At 42.1% G+C, this 26,893-nt stretch overlaps 1 protein-coding gene across 5 annotated transcripts in view; it reads left to right on the top strand.

Annotated features, from left to right (window-relative positions):
* The first annotated feature begins 1,885 nt into the window (after positions 1–1,885).
* Positions 1,886–26,893, top strand: part of tle5 (TLE family member 5, transcriptional modulator) — a 43,171-nt gene continuing 18,163 nt past the window's right edge. For 2 of the 5 annotated variants that reach the window (XM_084354922.1, XM_084354921.1), the window contains exons 1-3: positions 1,886–2,831; positions 21,535–21,623; positions 25,888–25,951. In XM_084354922.1, the coding sequence (XP_084211048.1) occupies positions 2,805–2,831; positions 21,535–21,623; positions 25,888–25,951 (180 nt within the window). In that variant the 5' untranslated portion in view covers positions 1,886–2,804. The remainder of the gene's footprint in view (positions 2,832–21,534; positions 21,624–25,887; positions 25,952–26,893) is intronic. The other 3 variants (XM_084354919.1, XM_084354920.1, XM_084354918.1) reach the window with 3 other exon arrangements.

The raw sequence follows: 26,893 nt of genomic DNA, 5'->3' as shown, positions 1-26,893 counted from the left end.
AATGTTTTGTGGATTAAGAAACTTCACCTAACTTTCCATCAGCATGAGGTTGAGTAGATAATGACAGAATTTTCATTTTTGGGTGGACTTATCCTTTAAGTACATGTCGCTGATAAGACCCACATACTTTTATTTCAGTAAGGTTTTGAAAGCATGACTTTTACTTGGATACTTTCAGGCTGTTTGTGATGATGTATTTTCCTGCTCATCCAAGAGGGTTTAAAATACGTTTAGTTTACAAATTCAAAATGACCAAATTTGGAGATGCATGGTTTTCACTGGACAGTAAGGGTATGGAGTAGAAAGTACTACATCTCTCTCTGAGATAAGTTAAGTAGAGATCAGTGTTATAAGTACCTCAATTTCATATTTGAGTAAACATACAGATATTGTGCTAATATATTAATCTGGTAAAAGAAAGCCGTCCATAATTAAAGTGATTTTAAATGTACCAAAGTATCAAAAGTATTTGTATGGCGACAGATATACTTAAGTATTCCAAGTACAAGTGAAAGTAAACTATACATATATTTAAAGGTGTGTTTATATGGGTTGACCGATTACCTGACATTCATCTTTTTTCTGATTATGACTGTCGTCTTTATCCAGTTGCTGATAAATTTAAAAATACTTTGGCTCTGATGCAGCATGAAATCTGCAAAGTAACTAGTAACTAAAGTTATCAGATAAATTTAGTGGGGTAGAATGTAAAATATTTACATCCAAACTGTAGTGTAGTAGACATATAAAGAAGTGGAAAATGGAAGTATCTCAAAACTGCATTGAAATAGGCTACAGTACTTAAAGAAATGTATTTACATTCCATCATGGTAGAAGTAAGCTATAAAGTCTAATGACAGGGAAACACTCTACTGGTCTTTTACAGCCATAAACCATGAGAAGAGCTATAGGATATATGCACTATAAATATACTTTATACTGTCGTATAAAGTGCCCCAAAGTCATACTTGAGTAAAAGTTAAGATACAGTATTAAAATGATACTTTGGTAAAGGTGAAAATCACTCATACAAATTGTACCTGAGTAGAAGTCTTAAAGTATCTGATATTAAATGTACTCACGTATTTCTAACAAAAAGTTAAGTAAAGTAGGTAAAGGTAAATTATACATATATTTACATGCATGCATATACTGTATACTATGGGTCGATCAATTATCGGCCTGGCCAATTATCAGATGCGATATTCAGCTTTTTTCTGATTATTGGAACCAGTGTTTTTTTTGTTTTTCTTTATCTGATTGAAATAAAATACATTTATTAATTAATTTAAACATGCACTCATTATGCAGTGGTGCGGCATGTAATCTGAAAAGTAACTAGCAACTAAAGTTATTAAAACGTACTATAGTTACCTCCAAAATGTAGTGTAGTGGGAGTATAGGTTAGCAGAAAATGGAAACACTAAAGTAAAGTACAAGTACCTCAAAATTGTTCTTAAGTACAGTACTTGATAGAAGATCAGAAGTAGGCTATAGTCTCATAACATGGAAACACTGACTAAACACTCATTTCACACCGTTTTACTCTGTTGTATTTGGCGTACCCTGCCACCTTTCCTGATGCAGCATGTAATCTGAACAGTAACTAGTAACTAAAGTGTAATGTAGTGAGTATAGAGTACAGGAAGTAAAAAAAAAAAATAGCAGAAAATGGAAACACTAAACTAAAGTACAGTAATTGAGTAGATGTACTCAGTTACATTCGATCACTGGGTATTAATAGTCTTGGCACACACACTTTGTGAGAGCGTGTGTGTGTGTGTGTGTGTGTGTAAGGGGGGACTTGTCCACACGAGGCGCTCGCTGCTCAGACATCAGCCCGGCTGATGAGGTAGATCCGCGGCGTGTAGAGCTGCTCTCCCCCCGCTCTTCTAGCCTCTGTGTTTCTGTGTGGGGCGGACTGCTCGGCGGCGTCGCGTCTACCTACGAGCTCCAGGAATGGACTGACTTTCCAGCTTCACCAGCTCCGACAAACCCACCGTTTCTCCTCCAGTCTTTCGGTTGAGAAGAGACAAACGTTCAGAGTTTGTGACCTGGGCACATTTTTAACGCGGAGTTGATCAGCCGTCAGCAGCACGCCGCACATTTAGCGTCTCTTTTCTCCTTCACTCGCGAGACTTATTTGTAGCCGTTGGACGGGATTCAACTTAAACGAACCCGCAGACATTTTGTTATTTCTGAGAAATTACACCGTTTTTTTTTCATCTTACTTTTTCCACCAGTGTGGCCGCAGCTAGCCGGAGAAAAGCGAACTGAAAGCTTCTGACGGACCGCCAGAAAAGACGAAGGAAGAAGAAGACACCATTACCCGCCGCTCGCCTCGTCCAAACGCCGCTGTGTTTATTCATTTACATGCGTCGAGCTCGCATCGCTGCCGCTAGTGCGTTCAGGCGGAGAGCTCGCAACAGCGATGGATCATTTTGACTGACAGCTTCTGAAGAATTAGCTAGCTTAGCCGGAGAGGACCCAGCGCTGATGGTGGTTTCCTGCTCGCAGTCACACTAAATACGGGGTCGGGACAGGTACAGCTGAATGGTCTTGCATCACCCAGACAAGAAGCCGACTGTTTTAGTTACCTCGCTGGAAAGTGCGTTACTCATATTCAGCTTCGTTTTTTTAGGGGGGTCGCTAGCTACCGTTAGCTAGTCATCCTGCTAGCGCTGGACAGCTCCTGTTTAAGGCTGGGCTAGCTTTTGGACAAAGGACCAACGCAAGGAAAAATATAAACACAGGGCACCCAGTTGGTCGTGTTTGGGAAGGACAGCAACAAACAAGGAATTGACATGATGTTTCCACAATCAAGACACTCAGTAAGTGATTTATTATTTTTTTATTTGACATTTATTCAGGAATTAGACACTTGGTGTTACAGTAGGCACGAAGTGATTTACGCAGGGAGATTATGCCTTCAACTTGTTTATTGACAGCATGAATAGAGCTATTATAAGGGAAACTGCAGTGTTTAGTTCTGGTGAGTTCCCCAGAAGATGTGCGGTTGTAGACATGGAGAGTAAAGTATAGAGCACAGAGAGACAACCTTTTTCTATTCAGGCTTCAAACTGCTCAACTTTTCCCCAGATGATGGCATTTATAAGTCATCTCCCAAACCAAACAACTCAAATGAATGCTGCCATATTTCACAACCCTCTGATTTTTTTTACACCCTTGTGTCAGTTTAGTGTCAATTGCCTTGCATACTCCAAAAATGCCCACACCACATAATTATCATCTGTAGTCCTGTTAAAGAGGAGCACAATAGAAGTGGTCTCGTCTCTGTCATCGCATGGTCACTGAACCATTCAAAACTCATGGTTCATCATTATGTGCAGGTGGGTGTTTTTTATGACTGAAAAAGCACACATCTCCTCTGTTCCCCTAAATCTCAAGTTTCCATGGTAACAGAAACTCAGTCCAGGGCATGCATCCATCAGTGATGAGGGCTCTCAGTTCATTGGTCAAACATTTATGTTAAGTGTCTGGCTGAATTGTGTTACTTCTCACTGTAGAAATATCCAGTTGTGTCAGCACTGCCTCGGTGCAGTGATTAAAGAATTGTGTTTCTGGCTGGAATCCAGACTCAAAATGAAAATAAAAAAAACATCTCAACTGGCTTCTTTCAGTGCCATAACAAACCTGCCTGAAATCCAAATTTGGGGGCGGCATCAGTTTTTTCACCTCCTAGTTTTGGTCGCTGTTTCACCTTGTCCTAACAAGAGCAAATACAACAAAAAGGCGCTTTTGTAAGTGCAGCGCAGGTAAACACGCCAGCAGGAAGACTGTGATGTTGCCAGGGACTGTGCCCTCTGCTGCTCCATGGCAACGTCTTGTCGCCACCAGTTGTTCTTTTACTGCTGAAAGGCGAAGAGTTGTTTGCTGAAGCTAGAACCTGAATGTCTTTTGTGACATGAATGTTTTGCCCTTTGGCAGTCGGTCTGTGTGGCAGCCTGATTGTATTGCACTGTGGTGGTGGTGCTGCTGCTGCTGATGTGTGTTCTCAGACTTGGGAGCAGGATGTGAGGATTTGGGAGCCTCTGGTCGCAGCCTGGCTTGTCAGATGAGAGAAATCCTGTACGAGCGGTGCGTCCTGCAGAGTTCAGTAATCCAAACTGATACTCTAAAAGGATGTTTATATTTTTAAAACAATTCCAACTGCAAATCAAAAAACCTTCTCCAGTTTTAGCGGTATTCTCTGTAGACATATCCTCAATCAAATATCGGTCACTATACTGAAATCTTATCATGTCTTCTTTTTTAAGTAAAAGGGGAAAACACACACTATATAAAAAGTCTTTGGGGACTCCATTTTGTGCTTTTCATACCTCTGCTAACTACTCAACAGTAGCCATTTCATATTTAACAGTTGCATGGTTTACATATACGACCTTTACAGTGAGAGTAGATTTTGTCTGAAGAACTCTCTTTTGATTCGTGTCACAGTTAGTAGTCGCGATGTTTTGCTTGGGAAAATGTACTGTTCACCCATTGAATGTAGTACAGTGCAAAGTCAGGCTCACTGTGGGATAGCAGGTGAAAAAATATGGTTGAAATTCAACTGGATGCTTTGTATTGCTTATAAAAAAAGTGATTCAGTGGTAGAAAAGGTAGTTTAGCATAGACAAAGCTATGCAGCTTTTGTTTGTTCGTTTGTATGTTCTTGCATGCAGGGTCTCATTCTGAGTTCATCAAACATCAACACTGGCTTGGACTGACCACTGACCTGAACCATTGGTATTAATCACTTCACTTTTAACGGAGCTCTCACAGCAATGTAACGGCACCATAAATTACATTTATATGACCTCAGTGTCTTAAAATATACTTACAGTGACTTACAACTCTAACGCTATCATAGTAAATTACGTAAGTCATTACAAAAAAGGCTAATTTTACGCAGTACACTATCCTTACATCATATTGTGTATCTGCATTTACTTGGCACTCTATTTAATCCGATTAATCACTTAATTCAAATCAGGGATCCCAGGGCCGTTCCAGGCTTGTACAAAAATGTAAAAAATGATGGCCAGGATTGGGTCAGGGTCAGTAGTAGTTACTGCGTGGATGTAACTCCAGTTCTGTAAGAGCACATGCATAACAATAGACATAAAACATATGTACAGTATGTTTGCGTGTGTGTGTGTGTGTATGTTATAAAATCTTTTCACCGTCATTTACACTGTACATATCTGTAATCAGGGTAAAGAGGCAAGCAGTAACCATGGAATCAACACTGACCCAGTGCTTAGGCTAAGCTTACATTAACTGTGTCAGACCAGAGTCGGGTTTGTATGTTTTAAATAGAACACCTGTCGAGTTTGGGTTGGGCGCTGTTACTACTCTCTTGGTCTTGTCAGGTTTAGATAGATGCGGCCTGAGCCACACTCCAAATAACATCATAAAATACAACGACAGCCATTCAAAGTTAATTCAAAAAACTCAGAAGAACCTTCAAACGTTAAAAACAAAAATGGACATTTGGTACAGCTCTACATAATATTTCCATGCAAAAACAAAGTACTGGTTGTCACATGTTACAATAATTATTGGAAAGAGTTGATCATGCAATCTTTCTAACGTGCAAGCTAGCGGCTAGTTTGTAAGCGCTGATGCTGGCGGAGGTGAAGTCGCGCAGATTGTGCGCCTCCAGTGGGTATTTAGTTTGACATTCTTAATGGCCATTAAGAATTTTCAGGGAATTACTAGGACAAGGCGACACTATTAGACCCTTCTGTATAGCTTTCTTCCTGCAGGTGAAGTGGTGAAGTAGTCACCTCCTGGTGGGGTGAGAACTCAGTCACCTTTTCCAAGGTGAGAGCAGCTGGGCTACTCCACTCATGCCTGCCTGTCTGTCTGATAGGAGGTTATTTTTCTAATCCAATTGAGTGCCCTTATGCTGCTTGATTGGACTATTAAAACCCAACACACAGGATTAAAAATGGGGTTTGGGAATTTGGCATGTCTCTTCACTGGTGCTGCAGCTGGTTCCATCTTAACCTGCTACAACAAGCCATTTCTGAACCCTCCATAAATACACTTGCGTACAGACCCTCCACCCTCTACTGTGGCTTTAAATATAAATATACTGTACGCACACGTCCTCCCTCCTCAAATCCTCTCTCTCTGTCTGCTGCTGTCACAGGGGCCCGTGGATGGGGAGAATGTGTGACACCCATATAGATATGAGTGTCAAAGATAAGGAGCTGGAGGATGAGAGAGTAACAGTGCTGCCTCATAATGACAGATGATGGATCTCTCAAACCGACTCGCTCACCTCCGACTCTGCTTTCCCTCTATTTTCCTTTGTTCACTCTGTAGTAACATTAGCGTTAAAGTTCCATACTGGCATATGATGTGAACAAAGGCCTGCCACTTCCACTATGGAAATGCACAATCAAGGATCCTCTTGTGTATAATGTGTCTAATTTAAAGCAGCAGGGGACTTGCCGTGTTGGCGGTGGTGCTGATGTGTGGTCACATTGCATTAAAATGATGTTAAGGTGTTTCCTGTGTAATCATGAAAGAGGGTGCCTTTGCCTTTGGTTACATGTGTGCATATAAAGAGGGGAGTCCCACCCCTTCAGTTGTGCCCCATGCGACCTTATTTCGGAAAAAATATGTGTAGTGATGCATGATTAAATATCAGCGCTTAAAAATATCTGCCTGATATTGGGAAATCAACCACATATGGGTATTGGTTAAAATTATAGCCGATAAATGGACGTGATAATATGAAGCCAAGCTTTCAGTGGCTTATCAATCGCAGCATCAACAAGCTTGGATACTATAGGTGGCAGCATGCTCCTCTTAAATTCTAAATAAAAATGTGAAATTATTGGTTAGCTCATCAGTATCCATGAGAAGCTGCTAATTAACAGTTACCAGTATCGGCTGAAAAAAATTGATATTGTGTATCCCTTAATGGTGAAAGACAAATGATTTTATGATCCAGTTTGATTTATGCCATGAATAACACATTACTTTAACACATGTACAGGACAGGCTCTGCAGGGTTTTGGTCATGATTTTGGTAAGTCTTAAATGAAATTAAGCCAAATTCACGTCTGTTGGGTGTGTAGTCTTTCTAATTGCATATTTTCACAGTTTTACACTTGATTTTATGGCAAACTGCAACTGTCTTGAGTTGAAAAATTATCTTTGAAATTGACAACTATCATAGGCGTAATTCATGGTACAACATATTTATATATTGTACATATTTTTTCTGAAATAAGGTTCCACAGGGCACACTGGAAGGAGACAGACTCTCGATTGTGTTTTTAAAAGTGAGTCACACTAATGGTGCTTACTTTTCAACAGAGTTACTAGAATTGATTTTCCCAACAAACTAAAAATTGCGTGAAATAGTGATATTGTTATTTTATCTGGAAAACAAAAGCAATAAAACCACAGTCTTTTCTTTCAGATAGTTGTCCCATTTAGACAAGATAGAACAAGACCATGGTTTAACAGGGATTCATGTGTCTTTTTTTTTTTGTCAATGATCGCATTTTAATCCACTGCCACAGGTTATGGGCACAGTTCATTGGTTTAAGAGGGAAAAGCCTCATTTGATAGCAGCACAGTGCCTGACCCAGTTGATAGCATTTGCCATATTGTTTGGGTGTTGATTAATCCTAATGCAGCTTCAACAAAGCTGGCTGTGGCGTGAAAGTGGAGCAACAGAAAGGCCTGGTGCCAAAGCCAGAAAGTAGCGCGAGTAATGTGGAGACGAAATCTCTCAAGTCCCCTGAGCCCATGCTCGACTGTAGAGATGGCCACAGGTTGCACGCACGCACGCACACACGCGCACACACACACACACACACACACACACACACACACAGCCACACTCCCTCCTCCTCCTGCTTGTCTCCCTTTATCATGCGTTTCCTCCCAGATCTGATGTAGTGGTGGGAGGGTCAGGGGCAGAGGGTGCACAGGCATTATTAAGCCCACTTGAATTAACAGGACAGCCCCCAGCCTTTCCTCTAAAGCCTCCAGCTGGGGGGAGCGTAATCCCCATGGCCCCCTGTCTCGCCCATTAAACAAACTCCCCCCTCCCCTGCTCCATTGCTCTGCTGCACACACACACACACACACACACACACACGTGTTCGTATTGTGTGTGTGTGTGTGTGTGTGTGTGTGTGTGTGTGTGTGTGTGTGCACAACAAGCCTGGTTCTGTGTGTGTGTGTGTGTGTGCGTGCGCGTGTTGATGGGGGGTGCCAGACATTAATGCATTCACACATGCGCACAGAAAAAAAAAAGCATGTGTATGGCTTTGAACACACGAACATACACATAGCTCTCTTCTCTGCTGGTAATTATTGCTCTAGTTCATGCATTGGAATAAAAGGATTTTTTCCCTTTCACCCATACAGCGTCAACAACAAGGACACACACAGACATTCTTACAAGCCTCAAGGGTCTTACCTGCTTTTTATATCTGGGGGGACAAATTGAATGTGGGGCTTGACACATGCAGGGCAGCAGATGTCTGGGTCGTTAAGGTTAGGCCAGCTGATTAGCATGACAAACAGAGCCCTGTAGCCCCCCTTTAAACACCCCCACCCCGCAGGAGGCCCTGCTTTTGAGTGACCGAGTTGAGGCCATGGGTCACAGGTGATGTTGATTTTTGTGAAGGGCCACAGTGGATGATTGTCAAAATGCTTTGGGGTTGGTTGAAAGGGAGGGGTGTAGACTGGTGCAGCCCCTTTCTTTCCTGAACACACACACACACTTACTTTGACTCAAGTAGACATAGAGGATACATGTGAACACATATTTAAGATTGTCACTTATAGCCCCTTTTATACAGAAAACCTGTGCTGATGACAACAACAGAAATGCAACACAGGTCCGTTAACCCCATTTAAATTTTGCACCAATTGTAGCCAAATTTCCAGAGAATCTGCAAAAGAAAAAATAAAATTGTGTGTTTCCATCTTCTACCATTATGTAATTATTAGGAGTTGGACACACCAAGTTCAACGATGAGTGGATTTATATTTCCAGTCACGTGCCATTAAGCCCTTGCAGAAGAAAACGGCACAATTAGACATCGTAATTTAATAAAGGCACCAGTCAAACCTGAAACGAACAAAAATGAAGTGGAATACATAATGGAATTATTGTGTTTGTGTTTGCTAACAGTCTTCTCATCCACTCCTAATTTTTGTCTCTTCAGTGGAAGCTTGAATGGAAGTTCAAGTCACATGTGCATCATGATTTTCTTCCCAGTCTCTTCACTTGCACCTTGTCACATTTCACTTTAATCCATTGGCCACATTTTCCTCGTCATCCAACCTTTTTGTGATATTTTGACTTTTCTGGCATTTTTTAATGCTCTGCTGTTAAAGTACTCCACATGCTGTTTTAGTTAAAGGGACACAGACCTCAATTGCACCTCTGTTTATACTTTATTGCGTGTCTGCGTATGTCATTGTGTCCTTCATGAGTAGACACCGCATAGACGTAGAATAAATAGAACAGAATTATGTAGAATTTCATGACTCATAAAGAGCACCAAATATTCATATTTGGTTTGTTTTGCTCATTTCAGTGTATAATTTTCCAAAAAACAAACAAAAAAAACCCCACTGGTATAAGACGAATAATATACTTTGTGGCTGTCACCATTTCCTAAATGTAAATAGTTACTATATATTTACAAAGTCAGCAGTTAGTGTCTTGCAAGTGAGGATTCTATGATTTTTGCCATATGTGACAGCTGTATGTCAACATTTTCAAATGTCTTCTATTTGGAGAGCTTTTTCAAGCGGGCTGTGTTCGGTGCCTAATCCAAAACAGCTTTAAGTGAGCTCACTTTAGTGTGAATACAGCTAAAGCAAAACAAACACTCTTGGAGACACACATACGCTTTCTGCACCATCCCTTTGGAGTTCACAGCGTACACCAGAGCAGCCTCTTGCTTGATGGAAATACTGAATCAAGGCGACAGAAAACATGTCATCACTTTATGAATGATGCAGTCCCCCGCTGGTTCAATCAGTTAAAGAACCTCACTGTGTGGACAGAAATAACTGGAGAAGAATCTATCTGGATTAAGCAGTGGCATATTCATAGGATACAAGCAGAGCTAAGAGAATTTAAGGCACGCTTATTGTGTGGTTTATCGCATCGTGTTAAATATATATTTTGGTTACATGTATTTTTTTTGGTGTAAATTAGTATTTTAGAAATGGAAACAAGAACAAGGATCTAGGGATATGTACACTAAATGCCATGCATTTGCGCTTGCCATGAATTGTCAAAATTATGTAAAAATATAAAAATATTTCCAAATGAAAAACTAGATTTACAAGCTGAATTGTATTGGTTCGTCTGTGTCTGCTTTGTCTCCCGCTTTGCCTTACATAAAGTACCGCAGCAAATTTACCAGAAAGAGCGTGAATATAAATAAAAACAGATGTCAACTGAGTTGTACCATGTTTTTGGTTTTGCTCAAGTCTGCAGGAGCTATGTGAATTTACCGCTGGCAGTGTGTGTATGTGTGTGTGTGTGTGTGTTTCTGCTGCATTTATGGACATAAGTGCAGATTTGTGTGTGCATGCACTGAAGGATGCTGTGTGAGATCTGAAAAAAGAGTGGTAATGAGTCTCTGCTTGTGTTTGTCTACATGCACGTTGACACACGCAGCTGAGAGCTCATCAGGGTGTGTGTTTGCGTGTGAGAGTGAAGATGGGGGTGTGTGGAGTGGAGCGACTGCATCAGTATTCAGAGGTTGCTCCCTATGAGGAGTGTGTGGGAGGTGGAAAAGAGGGAGGGTGGTATTGGTGGTGGGCGGGGCAGCCTTTCCTCAGAGCAGAACAGTGCGATGGGCTGGAACAAAGCAGCTCGACGGGGGGCTGCTTGATTGGCCTGGCCCGGTCAGGGCCCCTAGACCTGCCAAAACGCAAGGCACTGCACCAGTTCAGACAAGAGAATTAGCTGCTCTGTTTTTGTGCCTAAGCGCAGGACGGCCTGGACTGGAACAATATGCCACCCCATCTCCTCCGAGGTCTCATTCAGACACCATAAGGATTCACAGCGAGGCTATGAAAACCTCCCCCGTTCAGTCTGTTTGTCCAGGAGGGGGGAGTTGGTGAGGACAGACGTCCCCTATGAGACAGGACTGTTCAGAATACATGTTGGCAGGTATTGTCACCACCCTGCTGTGAGGTCGGCGCCCCGCTAGTCCTGAGTGCAACCAGTCCCATCCTTATTAAACATGCTTGATATTTACAACAGGACACCTTGTCGATTGTATCACACAGGCTAATGACATTTTCTCAGAGTAAGCGGGTATTAAGGGTGAAAATAGAATCATGTTTAATTTGTTTATACAATCACAAGGGGCTGCTTTGGTGTGGGTGTGTTGCTACAGGTACCAGTGAGAACACAAAATGATCCAGGAAGTCCGCATTTAGTAATAGATTGCTTAGGTTGAAGGATTATGCTGGGGTAGTACTTAAACAAAAGTAACGTTACTTTTCTAGTAAAAAGATGCATTCCTTTCCTAATTTCCTCCATGCTGGTAATAAATTGTTACACTTCTTGTTACATTACTTTTGTGTTGTATATCAGCACAAATCCCTATCCTTATGATGCTAGGACATACACAAGCTCTTTCTTTTATGCTCTTTAATACCACAAAGCTGGCAGCAAAGTTGGTGAAAACCAGCTCAAAAACTGAAATGTTGTGGCGAGAACAAGGCTCACTTGCACACCTAGAAAAATCAAGGCGACAACACATCAATAAATAAAATTAAATAAGAGACTAATTGTGCCAACACCATTATATGATGACGGACTTTAAAGAAGAAAAAAACATCTCTGACCCCAACTTTAAACATTCAGTGACTTCCGTGTCGGAGCTAAGGGAAGCTGTATCATCCTCACTGAAAGCAAAGAAGTCATTAACTGCTGCTTGAGGCCAGGGGTATTTTGTGTTGCATCCTGCTCATCGTGGGTGAAAGTGCACCACTCGGTAGTCAATAGTGTCCTCGAGGCTTCTGCCCTCTCCTTTTTAAACCCTTTAAACTTGAGCAATGTGAGCAACTTAGGCCTCCATTTCATCTTTCTACCTTTTATGCAGAACAGCTAGGCAGAATAACAGCGCACCATTCTTGTCTTGAAGAGGCTGCGTAAAAGAGCTATAGAGGGGAGCAAGATGAGATGATCGTTCAGAATGCCCACAATTTGGGAATTCTCTTTCAGTCATTTATAGCGTTTCACTTGTTTGTATATACAAAAAGTACAGATGAATGAGAAATGAGAAGTGTCCTTTCTTACCTCTACACTCCTGGCCAATCCCTGCCTGAAGTGGACATGCTTGAAAGTTAGAAAAAGTGTCGTAAAGATTTGCCCCACTTCCAAAGTAGGAAGATGGAGGCTGTTGGTCCATTAGACAAGCCTTGTGGTTGAAGCTAACAATAATACCGCTTTTCCACCAAAATTAGCGGGTCTACAAGGGTTTTTTAAACGCAGGTCAACCCACTAAAAATTGCCTATTGAACCCATTCCCACTCTTCGCAGGCAAGGCAGCACGTCTGTGATTTTTATCTGGAGTGTTACATTGTACATTGCTGACATCACGTTTCATGTCACGAATGTGCTGGAAACAGTTGTAACAGAAGAGAAAAGGACAATAGACTCATTGTGAGAGAAGTGTCTGTAAAACGGCGGATGCATTCCTTTGAGCATCACAACACAATAACATTTGAAGGTCTAGAAGAGCTGCACGATTTAATTATTCAAGTTAGCTGGGTGCTAAACCGGCTGTCTCGGTCGGCTATCCAGGTATTTTCATACCCAGGAAGTCAAGCTTTTTTGGCTTCAAAACACCATTGAGCAGCTTTCATAGGTATGAACGGGGGTCCACCTCCAACACCATGTTCTGTAATAAAACTTCCTTGAATAGACCGCATCCCAAATTCCTTCCTTATTTACGTGCGACCACCTGACATTGATAACGCGTCATCATTTCACGTGGCCGAATTTAGCATGTTCACCCGGGTCTTGCGTTTAGATCAAAGCCGAGCCGAGGTGATAAAAAACCTGTGTCTACCGCAGAGTCAATTGACCCGGGTGTAAATGCCAAGTTTACACATTCCCATTGCACACAGAAGCCCAATCTTAGCGGGTTTAAGTGGGATTTTTGACCAGTGGAAAAGGGGTAAAAGTGAGCTAACTGTCAATGCACCAGTGTCATTGAAATTAATGGGGGGCCTGGCCTAAGACATGCTGAAATTTCTTTATGCAGCATGATATAAAGATTAGATGGGGACTCATTAGCAGACACTCAACATGAAATGACTTGGATCAGAGTCAGGGGGAAAATAGCTCTACAATTTAAAACTTTTAACATGTGCACACATCAGAAAACAAGTTCCCTGGTGTCAGCTACATGCCGGCGCTCCAGCTTTCTGCTTTCATTGTCCACTTATTTGTTGTGAACTTTGGGACTAATCTTCCTTTCCTCCCTCCTTCGCTGGCTGTTGTAGGTAATAACCTTGGTTTTTACAAGCAGGCATCAATCATCTGCACAACCGTACTGGGTGTAATCTTAAAGCCTCCCTTCTGCGAGGCTGGCTTTAATCTCAGCCATGGTCTCCAAACCCGCAGCCCTGTCGGCCTCACCACTTTCCCCACTCTTGACAAATTGCCCATTTCCCTTGGCTTTGCAATCTCTGTACTATTTTCCTGTGTGTGTGTCTGTGTGTCTGTGTCTGTGTCTGTGTGTTTACGGATAAAGTCTAGTACATTTTTGTGCATCTGTGCACATTGCAGGGCAGTGTGCCTTAAGTGTCATGTTTGTGTGTGTTTGCACTGCGCGCTTGGCTGGCCTTGCACAGGGGGTCAAGATAGTTCTGGAGAGTGGGGAGGGAGGCCGAGCCATGCCAAGCCTATGTTAGCAAGGGCACTTCACTCGAAGTGATAAAAGTAGAATAATCCCCTTTAAAGCGTCTTAACGAGGTCAAATCTGTTGGGCTGCAAGGGGGAGGTGTGTGTGTTTATGTGTGTGTGTGTTGTGGGGATAACGCTGCAGAAATGGGGGTAAGCCTCGGCTTGGTTCGTGAGAGATAATAATCAAAATCAAATTCCTGGCCCAAACAGGATTAGGCTCTCCCTGCGCTCTAAAGCCCCTGTCCAGAGCGGCTGAAGACACAATCCTATTCCTCAGCCTCTCTCTCTCTCTCTCTCTCTCTCTCTCTCTCTCTCTCTCTCTCTCTCGCACACTCACACTCACTCACTCACACACACACACACACACACACACACACACACTCAGAAGCTAACATAGCAAGGCTCGCTTGGCCCAGACAGAGCTGGCCGGGGTGAGCTTGGACACGGGCCAGTTAGCCCTGTCCCTCTCTCAGATCACTGGGCACATACGCTTTAGTCCAAACACTAATCTAGGATATTTAGATGGAATTGTTTGGTTGGAGCTATTCTTAGATGGAGGATTTGATCTTGTTTGGTGCTGGTGTATTAGCAAAAAGCTTAAGCCCTCAACGTCTGGCTCAGTCGGTGAATCATGTCATGATGGATTTTTGCTGAGAGGAGGTTTGCCTACATGTTAAACACATACCCCATGTGTTGTATTCACCAGTACACACAGAGGGACATAATTATCCCCTTCAGAGGGGTGTATGCTTTGGGTAAAAACTTATATTTTAGAGGAAATGGGCCCAGAAAATCTTTGATGATTCCCATTGCAGAGCTGTGTTGAATTACTCCTAATGTATCGCAATAATGCATCCCATCTAAACATCACTTTCTGTACTTGCTCTCAGCACTTTTCACAAAGGCTTTTTTCTAAACCACACACATACTGCACTCACATCCAGGCTTTAATTTACCCCTACGATTTCTAATCTCACCACCAAACTCGGCTGTAAAAGGCAAATGATTATTTAGCTTTCACAGAAACACTTTCCCTTATTTCCAGTGTTATCTTTGAATAATAATGTGCCTGCGTCGATCCTCCACACTCAAACTGGGCAACGGGAGTCTGTGATGGACAGCGGAGGTGGATGGCTCAAATGGCATCCTTGGGACTGTTGCTATGGAGCAAACAGACAGCCTGGCGTTGAGAAATAGGCCAACTGCTCATCACTGTAGATCTTCTGCATTCATTTACAAGTGGGAGTGAGATAACATCCAGTCATTAGTGAGTGATTACAATGCCAAAGCTTCATCCCTGCCCCCAATGTGCACGCACACATACACATATACCACACACAAACACACTCCATCTGAGATGTAAACAGTCAGGCAGTGCTCCAGGAAATACAATCCCCACACTGCCGCTACCCTCAGGCAGGATTTATACCGAGAAGGATGTTTTCTGATGCATCCTGCTGTTATTGTGTGTATCTGTGTGTATTATATATGTGTGTGTGCGCTAAATACTCCACTGGATATATGTACTGTATTCATGTATTGTCGGTGTGTCTAATCACTGTAGTGTGTTCTGTGTGTGTGAAGCTGAGCCCCCCCCCCCCCACCCCCCATAATCTCCATCCCTTCCCATCGCCTTTGTCGACTGATCTATGGGGCAGAAACAGCCTTAGCTTGATTCTTATTTAAAATAGACATTATGGTTCACAGTAGATTTCACATGGATTCGACCAGATGATGAGGCAAGGAAGGGTGTGTGTGTGTGTGTGTGTGTGTGTGTGTGTGTGGTGGGGGTGTCAACGAGTGGGCTTTGGGTTGGTGGGTGGGGGATGGGGGTGGGGCAGCAATTTCCTGAAACGATGAATCCCATTTATTCGCTGAAGACTGTCTCAATTGCCTCACCAGCGCACAAAGCTTTTTAATGCTTTAATTACGTCTCAAAGGAGCAGGGCAGAATCAAATTAGAGATTGTCCTACATTTAGGTGGTGTGTGTGTGTGTGTGTGTGTGTGTGTGTGTGTGTGTGTGTGTGTGTGTGTGTGTGTGTGTGTGTGTGTGTGTGTGTGTGTGCGCATACTATGCAGATTTTGCATGTGAAGAAAAGTGTGTGTGTGTGGGCTGTTGTATCCTTGCGTATGATTCATGGCAGTGAATATTTGTTCCTCTGGCAGCCAAGCGTCATACATAGAGGCTTATCACACCCCACACACAGATGCACACACACGCACACACACCTATTCAATTTTAAGGATCTCTGTTTTGCTCTAACACACACATATCTTTCTCTGTCACATTCACACTGTATAGGCTATTCCTTTGTAACACATACACACAGCGTGCGCACACACGTGTTGGCCTAGCCTCTCTCTTGCACAACCACATTTTCACTCACAGCGTGTAGGTGCCTTTTTTGTCACAGCAGATGGCACGTGTCACAATATTACGGCAGTATTTCATTAACATTATGGGCATCCATCTGTTGTGGGCTTTCAGGCCCCCATAGAGCACCTTGTTTTGGTCACTGACAGAGAGAGAGATAATAAACATTGTTAGCTGTGTATATTGCCTGGAGCCAGGAGAGGACTGCACAGTGTGGTTGTGCAGTATCAATAGTATCAGGCTTCTGCACTTTGCTGGATGTTTTATCCAGGATTTAGGCTTCTGATGATGACCTTCATGGATAAACACTGGAAGACCGTACATATTTTACATCATTGGTGAAACAAAACAATTTTATACGATTGTGGTAGTACTTGATTACACATTTGGTAAGATTCTTGTGGTGGACTTTCCTCCTGGGTGCAGGAGCTGTTGTATTTTATGTGGTTTTTAATAACAAAACCATGGCTTAAATCACCCCTTCCTGTCATGTTAGCAGGGGTTGTGAGTTAGCATCACCTCCAGCCAAGTTTACAAATTATTGCCAGCCATCAGCCAAATATGGCAACATTTGATCTAGGGTCAGTAAATACATCCTTTTCACTGCAGACTTCTGATCTATGTTAGTAATCTGTGAAACATTTTAAGTAGAAGGTAAAGTGTGACGGTTATCTTGTCCCCCCAGGCAACCAGATGTTGACCAGTGCCATCCACTTTCTTTCCAACCACTTTCTTTTTACTCTGGTTGCCGCTGTTGGCAACCATTCCCACATTAAAAAATCCCCTGTATCTGTTGCCCTCAGTGCAGAATCATCTGCCCGAATGACAGCGCTGCTGTCAAAATGATTTAATCTAAACTGAAGGTGTAGAGTAAAACTGAAGGGCAGAGAAACACTAGATGACAACTGATGAGCATTAATAATCCACAAAACGCATCTACCAATACTAAATAAGCTTAACCACAGCAAACAACATTTAGTTCATCATCAAAGGTTTGGATTCAAAGCAGGACTGATGAGCAACAGGTACACAATGGGCAACATGTTTTCTGAAAATAAATAAAGCAATTCAGGCTTCTGAAAAACACATGGTACTTTTCCTCCAAAACAAAGACTTCTTTTGAGTTTTTATTGGTTTGCTGCTTCTCCATATGCCATCTTCATGAATTAAAAATTGAGGTTGAAATGTGTGGTCCAGAGTGAAATATCTTGACAACAACTGGATGGATTGTCATGGAAATTGCTACAGGTATTTTGTGTTTGTGACGCCAACTGTGATTCACCAGACATACACAGATCCTTACCAACTCTTTGTGACATTTCCGCCCGAAAAACAGCATCTGTCCCTGGCAGCGAGAGCCATACTGCTCCTGCAGTTGAATGGCGATTCAGTGCAGAAAACATTAACTTGCTGTGTCTTTGTCGCCTTCCGCTATTGTAAAAGAAAAAATCATTGTGACGGTCAGCCCCCCCGACCGAGACTTTCGCGAACGTTCCCCCAGAAAACGGCATCCCTCTTCGCGAGTGAGAGGGTCAACTATTCATTGATGGCGATTATGTAATTTGGAGCAAAAAACGTAACTTTGTCACTTTCCATGATGGGTCAGAATCTCAAACACAACACATTATAACAGCATCCATATGATTATAAATAGTCGGCCGATACATGTTTAGATTAACAGGTGGAAACCGGGGGGGATACACAAAAAAAAAAGAGAAATACACAGATGTCAACGTTATGAGGTGTACCGTCAAGCATCTTTTGGCTCAGCAACGCCAGCATGCTGTATGAAATGACACACTGGAGCAGCTTTAAGCCGGCGCTGCTTGGTTCAGTGTGAACAAACAAAGGCGGCATAAAGGCGAGGTGTGAAAAGGGTTCCTGTCTCCTCTGTATTCCCTGTGGAATTGGATGTCCTACCTGGGGCTGTTGACTGAGTGAAACTTTGGTTTTTTAAAACGTTTGCATACTGCGCTACACAGAGAGGAAAACGGATCTAGGGCAACAAGTCTACCCTCAGGCTCAGAGGGTAACCTGTAGGCATATACACACAAACACACACACAGTGTTCAGAAACCATGCCAGTGCAGGTAACAGTTATTGCAGTGTGAGTTGCCTGGCTGCCTGTAGCTAAGTGCCTTTTGTTGACACAGGCTCTGTGTGGCATAGACCCATATAGCCAAGCTGCTGTTTGCTGAGTTTGGTCCATGCCATACTGGCTGGAGAGATAATGGAAAAGGTTATTTTGCTTTACAGTTGGAGCCTCTGTCTCCGAGCAGCGGCTGGGTTTGTGTGGATTGGGGTTTTCTGTGTGTGGCAGCATCATGATAATGTCAGCACTTCTCGTGACATTTGAAAGTGTAATGGCTGGGGTCAGTGTGTGCTTCACTGTTTTGCAGGGCTGTGTGACTTGTTTTTGTTTTTTGTTTGAATGAACTCGCTGTCCATTTTTTCTCTTCCAACCCCAATGCTTCTTAATTTGTCTGTTTTTCTGGAGGTGTTCTGTGTATACAAGATCTAAAGTGTTTAATCTCCAAACTGGCAAAATACCATACGTATATATTTTTACCATGGGAGGCATTAGTAAGAATTCATCCCCAACCCATAACCAGGTGAGAGCCAAACACCGCCTACTGAGCCACAAAGCAAAAAATAAATCAGCCTTTGAAGCAGGCAGGTCTATTCCTACAACCTGAAGCAATCCTGTTGCTTAGCATATTCTCTCTGGCTGTGACTCTGTGAATGCGAAGCAGCCTATTTGTAGTTAAAAATGAAGCTGAGCTACATGCCGTGGGGAGCAGGCTACAAAGCGTCAGGTCATTCCCAACAGCGGCGGAGCTAGCTTCCCGTAAGTGCTGCAATCAGATTTCTGATGGTTTTTTATGCCTGCTCAATCGTAGTGAGAAAATGTCGATTTTTTTTTTCTTTTTTTTTCCTCCCCCACCTGACCCATTACGCAGCCTGCTGAGAAATAATGAGATTTTGTCCCTATTTGGGTTTGGTGCTTGCTGTGCTCTAACACACAACCAGGCCATCCACCGCTGCCTAGGGAATGTTGTGTGGACTGAATTACAATAAGGGCTAATAGCAACATCCAGGCTAGGTGAAGAATGAAGATGTACTTGCTGTATGGCATTTGGTGCACAGTTGTATCCAAAGTGCCTTTCACTGAACATTTACAGTATGACAGGCCTGACTAGGCTAGTGTTGGTTACACAGGACAGTGTTTTGGTGCATGACAATGCATTGTCAGTGCTGATAAGTAGCCCGGTATATATGTTGTCCAATATGCACCAAAATGAAAACTTTTTTCGAGATTATATTCCAGAAAATTATGCTTGGGATAATAATATCATTATCAAATTACCAGTGAAGTTTCCTGTTTCAATGCACTGATGTCATTTTTGAGTTTATTGTTAAACTTTAAAATACCCTCCCTTCATTAAATATTTTTGTACTGTATTTGAGGGATCATTCCAAAAAAACTGTATATCGGCCAATATATTAATATCGGAATTTTTAAAACTTTCACTGCCTAAAATGGGTATCGGCATCAGCTCCAAAAATTAAGTATTTGGTGGGCTTTTTTAAAAAGTGTCAATAAAATGCCTGGAAACTGTGAAAATTGGTCACCAGTATTTCCCAGTGACAAGGACAACGTCTCCAGATGTGTTGTTTTGCCCAACCAACAGCTTCAAACCAAAGATATCCTGTTTTGGCTAACAGAAAACCCCCCAAAAAGCATGAAGTCATTATCTTACAGGATATCCAACTAATCATTTCATTAACCCACTTCATTAAGCACATTATGTTTATTTGTTTTTTTCTGTAATCTTTGTTTTATTTTTCCTGCATTGTTTGGCTGTGTTGTGTCCCTATTTCATAATCCACAAGGTGTTGTGTTGGTTGTAGTCCTTGTGGTGTTATGACAGATCAGAAACCGTTATGTTACATTTAGTCATTGATGCTTCAAAGCTTCTATTGTTGCCATGGTTAATGACAAAAATGAAATCGGTATTCGATGGAAGCTGCACCAAAAAAGAGGCAAAAAAACTGATAAAGAGAAATGGAGCTCCTCTATGATGTTGATCGCAGATGGCGTTGTTCTCTTTGACAGATATAAAAAAAATAGTATAAGTATAAAATGCTATAACTGGTTGCCAAATATACCCAAGTAAAGTCTATGTGTGGAAACACTGCTTACAAAATTACAATTACAAAAGTAGCAAAGCATGTAGGTGAATAATGACTGCAAGTTTGATAGCCGTTGTATCGACAAAACTTTTTATGATTTGAATATATATGTGGTTTTATCACCTGCCCCTACTCCACACATTGCAACATGCGTACAAGCTCTTCTACGAAAGAACAGTTGAGACTGTTGTTGCATTGCGGCAAAGACATGGTTGATGTTGGTGAGAGATTTTAAGGGGCTTTTTATTTGGACCTAAATCTTTTCAACACCTTAAAGGTCTCAACCAAGTTCCCTATAATAATATTTATAAATGTGTGTTACCATCATTATTTATACTAGCAAGATTTATTCTAGCATCAGTATGTAGGTTTACATATTGTCGCCCAAATTGAATGTTGGAATAACAATGAGGGCTGGAATAATAACACACATTAGATTATACAGTAAGTTGGACTCGGTCATGTGTCATCAATCAACAGGCTGTTATGGCTCACAACATGTGCTATTGTTCATAATGGCCATGGGTAATAACTCTTATGGTTGCTTCAGCACTGTAAAGATGCTGTCGGTGCCAGACCAAGGACACAAACAGTCTGGATTATGTGAATAGAAGGTTAAATAGGGGTGTGTGAGTATCCATTTATGGCTAATTGTGGCTGTGTGTGGGTTAGGCACGTATGCAGGCGCATAATTTCACAGTGATTGAGATATATAACAGAACAGTGCATATGCAGGGGTTTAAAAATCTGGCAGAAACAATGGGTATCCATGTTGCTTTTGTGAATGCACACTTTTAGTCTTGAATCTACACAGGCTTTTTTGTATTTGGCTCCCTGTATGTGGGAACATACTTGGCAACCAATTTCTTAGTAATGTCGTACCCGTTGGACTGCATCAAATTGAAAACCGCTTGATTTCATGTTCATGTTTTTAATTATTTCTCTCACTCTGCTCTATTTCTTTGTTGTTGACGTACTCTGTCTCTTTCCACATGTTATTAACTTGTGTCCTCTTGTGATTTTTTTCTTTGGCAGGCTTCATCGCAGCAGCTGAAATTCACAACCTCTGACTCCTGTGACAGGATCAAGGATGAGTTCCAGTTCCTCCAAGCACAATACCACAGGTGCAAACAGAAACACTGACATGCACACAAACATGCAGAAATACAAAGGGGAAACAGTTGCATACCCCAGCCTGATAAGTGCAGCTCTTTGTAATAAGGAGTATATCTCCAGGCTATACATGAATCACTTAGTGTTTTTCTTTATTGAACACATTTGTAACAGTAGCTACAATGTTAAAGTGTAGAATTGAGCTGCAGTATGGCTGCAGGAGCCTGCCAAATCTTGTGAATGTCTTGCCTTTTTGAACACTAAATTTCCCACCATATTGTCACATATGGTTACCCTTGGAAACCACCCCACTTTTTGTTTTACCGGTCTTTAAATCTATAATAATTTCCTATGAAGTTGCCTGGGAATAAATATATAATTTGGCATTAATTAGACAATTGGCAGACATCCAATTAATAAATTCCATATTAGATGCTAAGCCACTGACTGTAACTTTAGTCAGTGCAAGCTCAGATGAGTGTGCAAAAATGTGCATGTATCTAAAACAAGCACAGAATTCATTCAGTCTGAAAAATAAAATTTGCAAATAATATATGAATAATACATGAATCTTTACTTCAGTTTAAATGGGGCTCTTTCAAGAAGATTCCTCTGGACAACTTAAATAACAGTCTCAGAACTGAGTCTGTTTATAAACCAAAGTGTGTTAACTCTGAAGAATTTTAAAGAAATTATTTGGAACTTTTTAGGAAATAACGGAATCATAAGATAAAGCTTTGCAGAAAAACATAGCTTGAACTTGGGAGACGCCTCAGGAGTCAACTGTGATGAAATGAAGATGTCTGTCTTTGTTCCACTCACCTCAACTCCACAACCACACTGCACTCTGAGGAAACATCCTTTATTGACTCATACCTAAATCAATCTCGTTTACCCTAGGCTATTGATCTCCCTTTACTGCTTAAATACCGCTACAGTGCCAGAAGTCTAAGGCACTTCCAAAGTGCCTGGTTCAACCTCAACTGATCTGTTTGATAGCAGTTATAAAGAGGGGGGACGCCACAGGGTCTGCATCTCAGCGAGAGATCCTCTCTTTGTGAGAGTGGAGTCTTTGAAGCCCGCCTTCCTTCCTGAGGAGGTTGGTTTGTTTCTCTGTACCTGTTCTCCCAGAACCTTCCAGAGGCTCGCCTCTGCTGGTTTCAGAGACAGGCGAAGGCAGATGAAAGCCCAGCAAATTGTGTGCAAAATCCCTGCTCTGGTCTGATCGCTCTTGTTTGTGGAGGATTCTGAAGTAGCAGTAACACCCTGCGTGTCTTTTTCCTCGCCTTTGGTTTTTGTAATTCCCACAACGGTGAGCAGCACCGTTTAACCCTCTTCAGAGAGCCAGGGCGCAGTTGAAAGACTACCTTTTTTGTCTGAGCATACAGAACATGCATACAGTGTCTATTGACTCAAGAGGGGGGCTGGGATAGGGTGTGGGGCTTGGGAGCCACAGACGAGGCTTTGTAGCGCTCTGCTGCTGTGCAGTGCTTGTCTGTTGCTGAAGCCTTTAAAAGGCAAATGTACCGCAGGCGTTCCCCCGGGTATAGTAGCAAGCATTGTAGCTGTCGCTGTCTTCCTCTTTCCTCCCCCCTCCTCTTCTCCCACCTCTCCTCCCCTCCCCTCGTTCACATGCATAAATAGATCAGGGAATACATAAATCAAAATAAAGATGACAGCAGGAGCGATTTAGAGACGGAAGAATCGGCAATAAAACTCCATCAAAGTGTCGTTTGAGAGCAGCGGTGCAGGCCCGGGGGCTGCTGAGCACCAATCAGAGGAGGCACGAAGCCAATCCCAGGTAGGTTGGCAGCAGGGAGGCCTGTCGTCATGACAACCCACCACACAGTCTACGCATTTACACAGGGATAGCAGGAAGGGTTTCTGATGTAGGAGGGAAGGGGAGCGTTTTGGATAAGTGGAGGCTGCTCATACACACAGGAATAGGTGGCAGAATAAACCTGCCAATCAACCCCGACAAAGAAACCCCCATGACTGTTGAGCAGGTTGGATATCTGTTGCTTGCCATGGTGAAAGCAACCATGATCATCCTGTAAAGAGCTTAAATCCAGCTGAACACATTGTGTTGGACTTTAGGGCCTCATTCAAGTGTCTGTCACCTGCACATCTTCATCCAACTAGTTGAGTTCTGGGGGGTACTGAGTGGCAGTGTCTATTGAAAAGGGAGAAGACGGTGAACAAGTCATCGGTTAGTGATCTGGGGCGTGAGCAATAGAATGAGATATACACCCATCAGCCACAACATTAAAAGGAGAACAGGTGAGGCGAATGACATTGATCATCTTGTTACATTGCAATGTTCTTCTGGGAAACATTGGGTCCAAGTTCCAGACCAAGCACAGTTCCTCATTGTAAGCACACTCCCTGATTGTAGTGGGCCACCCAGCAGGACAAAGTGTCCTGCCACACCGCAAAAACAGGAATGGCCGGAAGAACATGACAAAGAGCTCAAGGCATTGGCCTGTCTTCCAAATTCCCCGGATCCCAATCAGATTGAGCAGTTGTGGATGTGCCAGAACAAGTTTCGATGGGTGGTGCACGTCAAGTCGCATCCACATAAATGCCAGGGCCCAATATTTCCCAGAACATTGTGCTGTAAGAAGATGATCAATGTTATTCACTTTACCTGTTAGTCCTTTAATGTTGTGGCTGATCGGTGTATAGATATGTCACAATACTGCTCACATTTCCTCATTCATCTGTGGCAAAAGCAGTGCAGAGAGATCACCCCAATAACATCTTAAAAACAATGATGTCATCCCTTTTTTTAAATGTATCTTCTTTATTACTTCTTGGCAGAATAATTACAGCATGATTTGAGAATGTTTAAAAATGTTTTTACTCTGATGTTCCGCAATTAAAGATCATTTCAAAAAGGATAATTGCACATGAGGCCATGGCTTGTCTTCTTCCATTTTAGAAGTTATATTAAAAATGGCTCTTGGGACGTCAGTGAATGTAATTGATCACAGTGACGTGAGGATGCTGATATTAGGCTATTAACTTTTACATTTAGAAAGGGGTTCTGTGTACTGAGTGTACTGAATAATGAGCACAATGAGAGCACACTGAATTCTGGGTCAGCATGTTTTATTTCTCTGTGCTTTTTTTTTTTTAAATAAAAATGTTAAGGAATAGCTTTTAAACTGAGTGACACAGTGGCACTGTACTTTATATAAAACTCAAGCACGATTGGTCTTCTAAACATTAAGTACAATTATAAATGTTATATTCTTTATGTTTTAATGTTATAATGTCCATCAATAACAAAAAGTCAAACAAGGATGAAGATTCAGCCAAAACTGTAGCTAACTGCAAAAATTATAGACGTACAACCCTGTGTGTATGAGTAAGCTCACATTATTGGCCGTGTGTAACAGTGTCTTCAGTCTGCCAGTTAAGACTAACAGCGATGAGGATTCAGCCAGTGCTCACTGTAATCGAGCTGTCATTCCTGCAGACGGCTGAGAAGAACATCCCAGCATAAATATACACACACCATCAAACAGGTTTCAGACTTATCCTAAATCTGAAACTATCCACCATGTGCCTGCGCATATCTTTATCTGATCTGAGTCTTATCCCGTCCTCACATCGCGTGATGCCTCCTGAGACTGGCACGTTGTAACTGGCTGCTTCAATCAGAGGCACCGGGAGGAATTCTCTTCCCTTTTTTTCCCCTCTGTCTTTTTCATTTGACGATCAGGGTGACTTGTTGACGCGTCCTCCTTTGTCCTGTCGCCTCGCGTGACATCAGCACTGACATGATTACAGCTAATGGCTGTCGCAGGGACTGGGTCTCAGGAAACGCTCGTACTCTATATTTAGACTTTGTACTTCACTGCCTCTTCTCTGATTTAGAAAGCAGACATTTTGGCTAGACACATCTCTGGAGTTCAGAATAAGTTTGACCTCCTTCCTGTCAATCGACACATTGTGAAGCGCGGCAAAAAACGCCGCCACTGACTGCTAAGGATGAGGACGGCGGTAATGGTGATGATGATGGAGGCAGTGATGGTGATAAAGAGGGTAATGGAAGCGGAGATGATGACAATTGAGGGGCTGCAGATGATGATGAAGGTGGAGGCAGTGATGAGGGTTGAGGTGATGATGAAAGCCATGACAGTGCCGTCGGTGAAAACGGAGGTAATGATGATGAAGGGGGCAGAAGTCACCTGGTGTCAGCACTTTAGAAGGAAGACTGTCGAGCTGACTAACAAGGTCTGACTCAGTGCTCCTCTCCTCTCTCCCCAGCTTGAAGCTTGAGTGTGACAAGTTGGCCAGTGAGAAGTCAGAGATGCAGCGCCATTATATCATGGTGAGTGAAGCTGTGTGTGTGTTGTGCATCAGAGATGATGACTTGTTTATCCTTAAATGTAATTTTGCCACAGTATGTTTGACCAATGTAATATTTTATTCTTATGTGAACGTACACACAAGATGTTGATTTTTCCATGCAAATAAATGACTTACTGTTGTTTTCATGTTTTCATCCTCTCCCTTCTCTTTGCACTGTGGTCTCTTGACACAGTAACTGTATGCTGAGACTGTCTATACAAAAATAGAGCCACAGTGTCAGTAAATGTATCACAAATGCTAATATCAACTTTTAAGATATATCGAGTGTATTTTCAAATGAAATATAGTTAAACACAATACAGTTTATATCAATAGGCTGTATTGTTGTGCTACATAACCTGTTTCTTCTGTAAAGCCATGCCAGTTTTCCTCTCTCCTCTCTCACACTCTCGATTTAACCCCGTCCCACTCACTCACAACTTCTCCTGCACCATTGAGAGAGACACAGCGCTGCTACTCTGTTAAAGCAAACGTTTTCAGCACTTAATTCATTTGAAAAACGATGGAAAATCACTTTTTAAACTCCACCGAAAAATCAGTAACAGCCGTGCAATTTGTTTTGTGTAGTTTTTCATTTACACATTTTGCAGTTGTATATTTTCAAACAGGGATGAAAACCCTGTCCTTGCATTTTATTTTTACAGTCCGTTTTAATAAGATTGCTTGTGAAATCTCAAATATGGCTTTGACTTATAACTGAACATTTAGCCCACGTCGTAGAAAATACAGAGATATACTGTATATATATCATGTGTGGCCTTTCAGCCTGAAAATACAGAGATACTGTACAAATTTGTGTCTGTATCGCCCAGCCCTACTAGAGCTCTAAAACAGCTTTTGTTGTAAATAAATCCTTTTTCTTTTCCATCAACATAGCAAGTAGAAACTATAATGGAATAAA

Source organism: Pagrus pagrus (assembly GCF_965226575.1).
Source record: "Pagrus pagrus genome assembly, chromosome: 6".
Classification (NCBI taxonomy): Eukaryota; Metazoa; Chordata; class Actinopteri; order Spariformes; family Sparidae; genus Pagrus; species Pagrus pagrus.
Note: the sequence above shows the minus strand (reverse complement) of the source record. Positions and strands in the feature narration are given on the sequence as shown.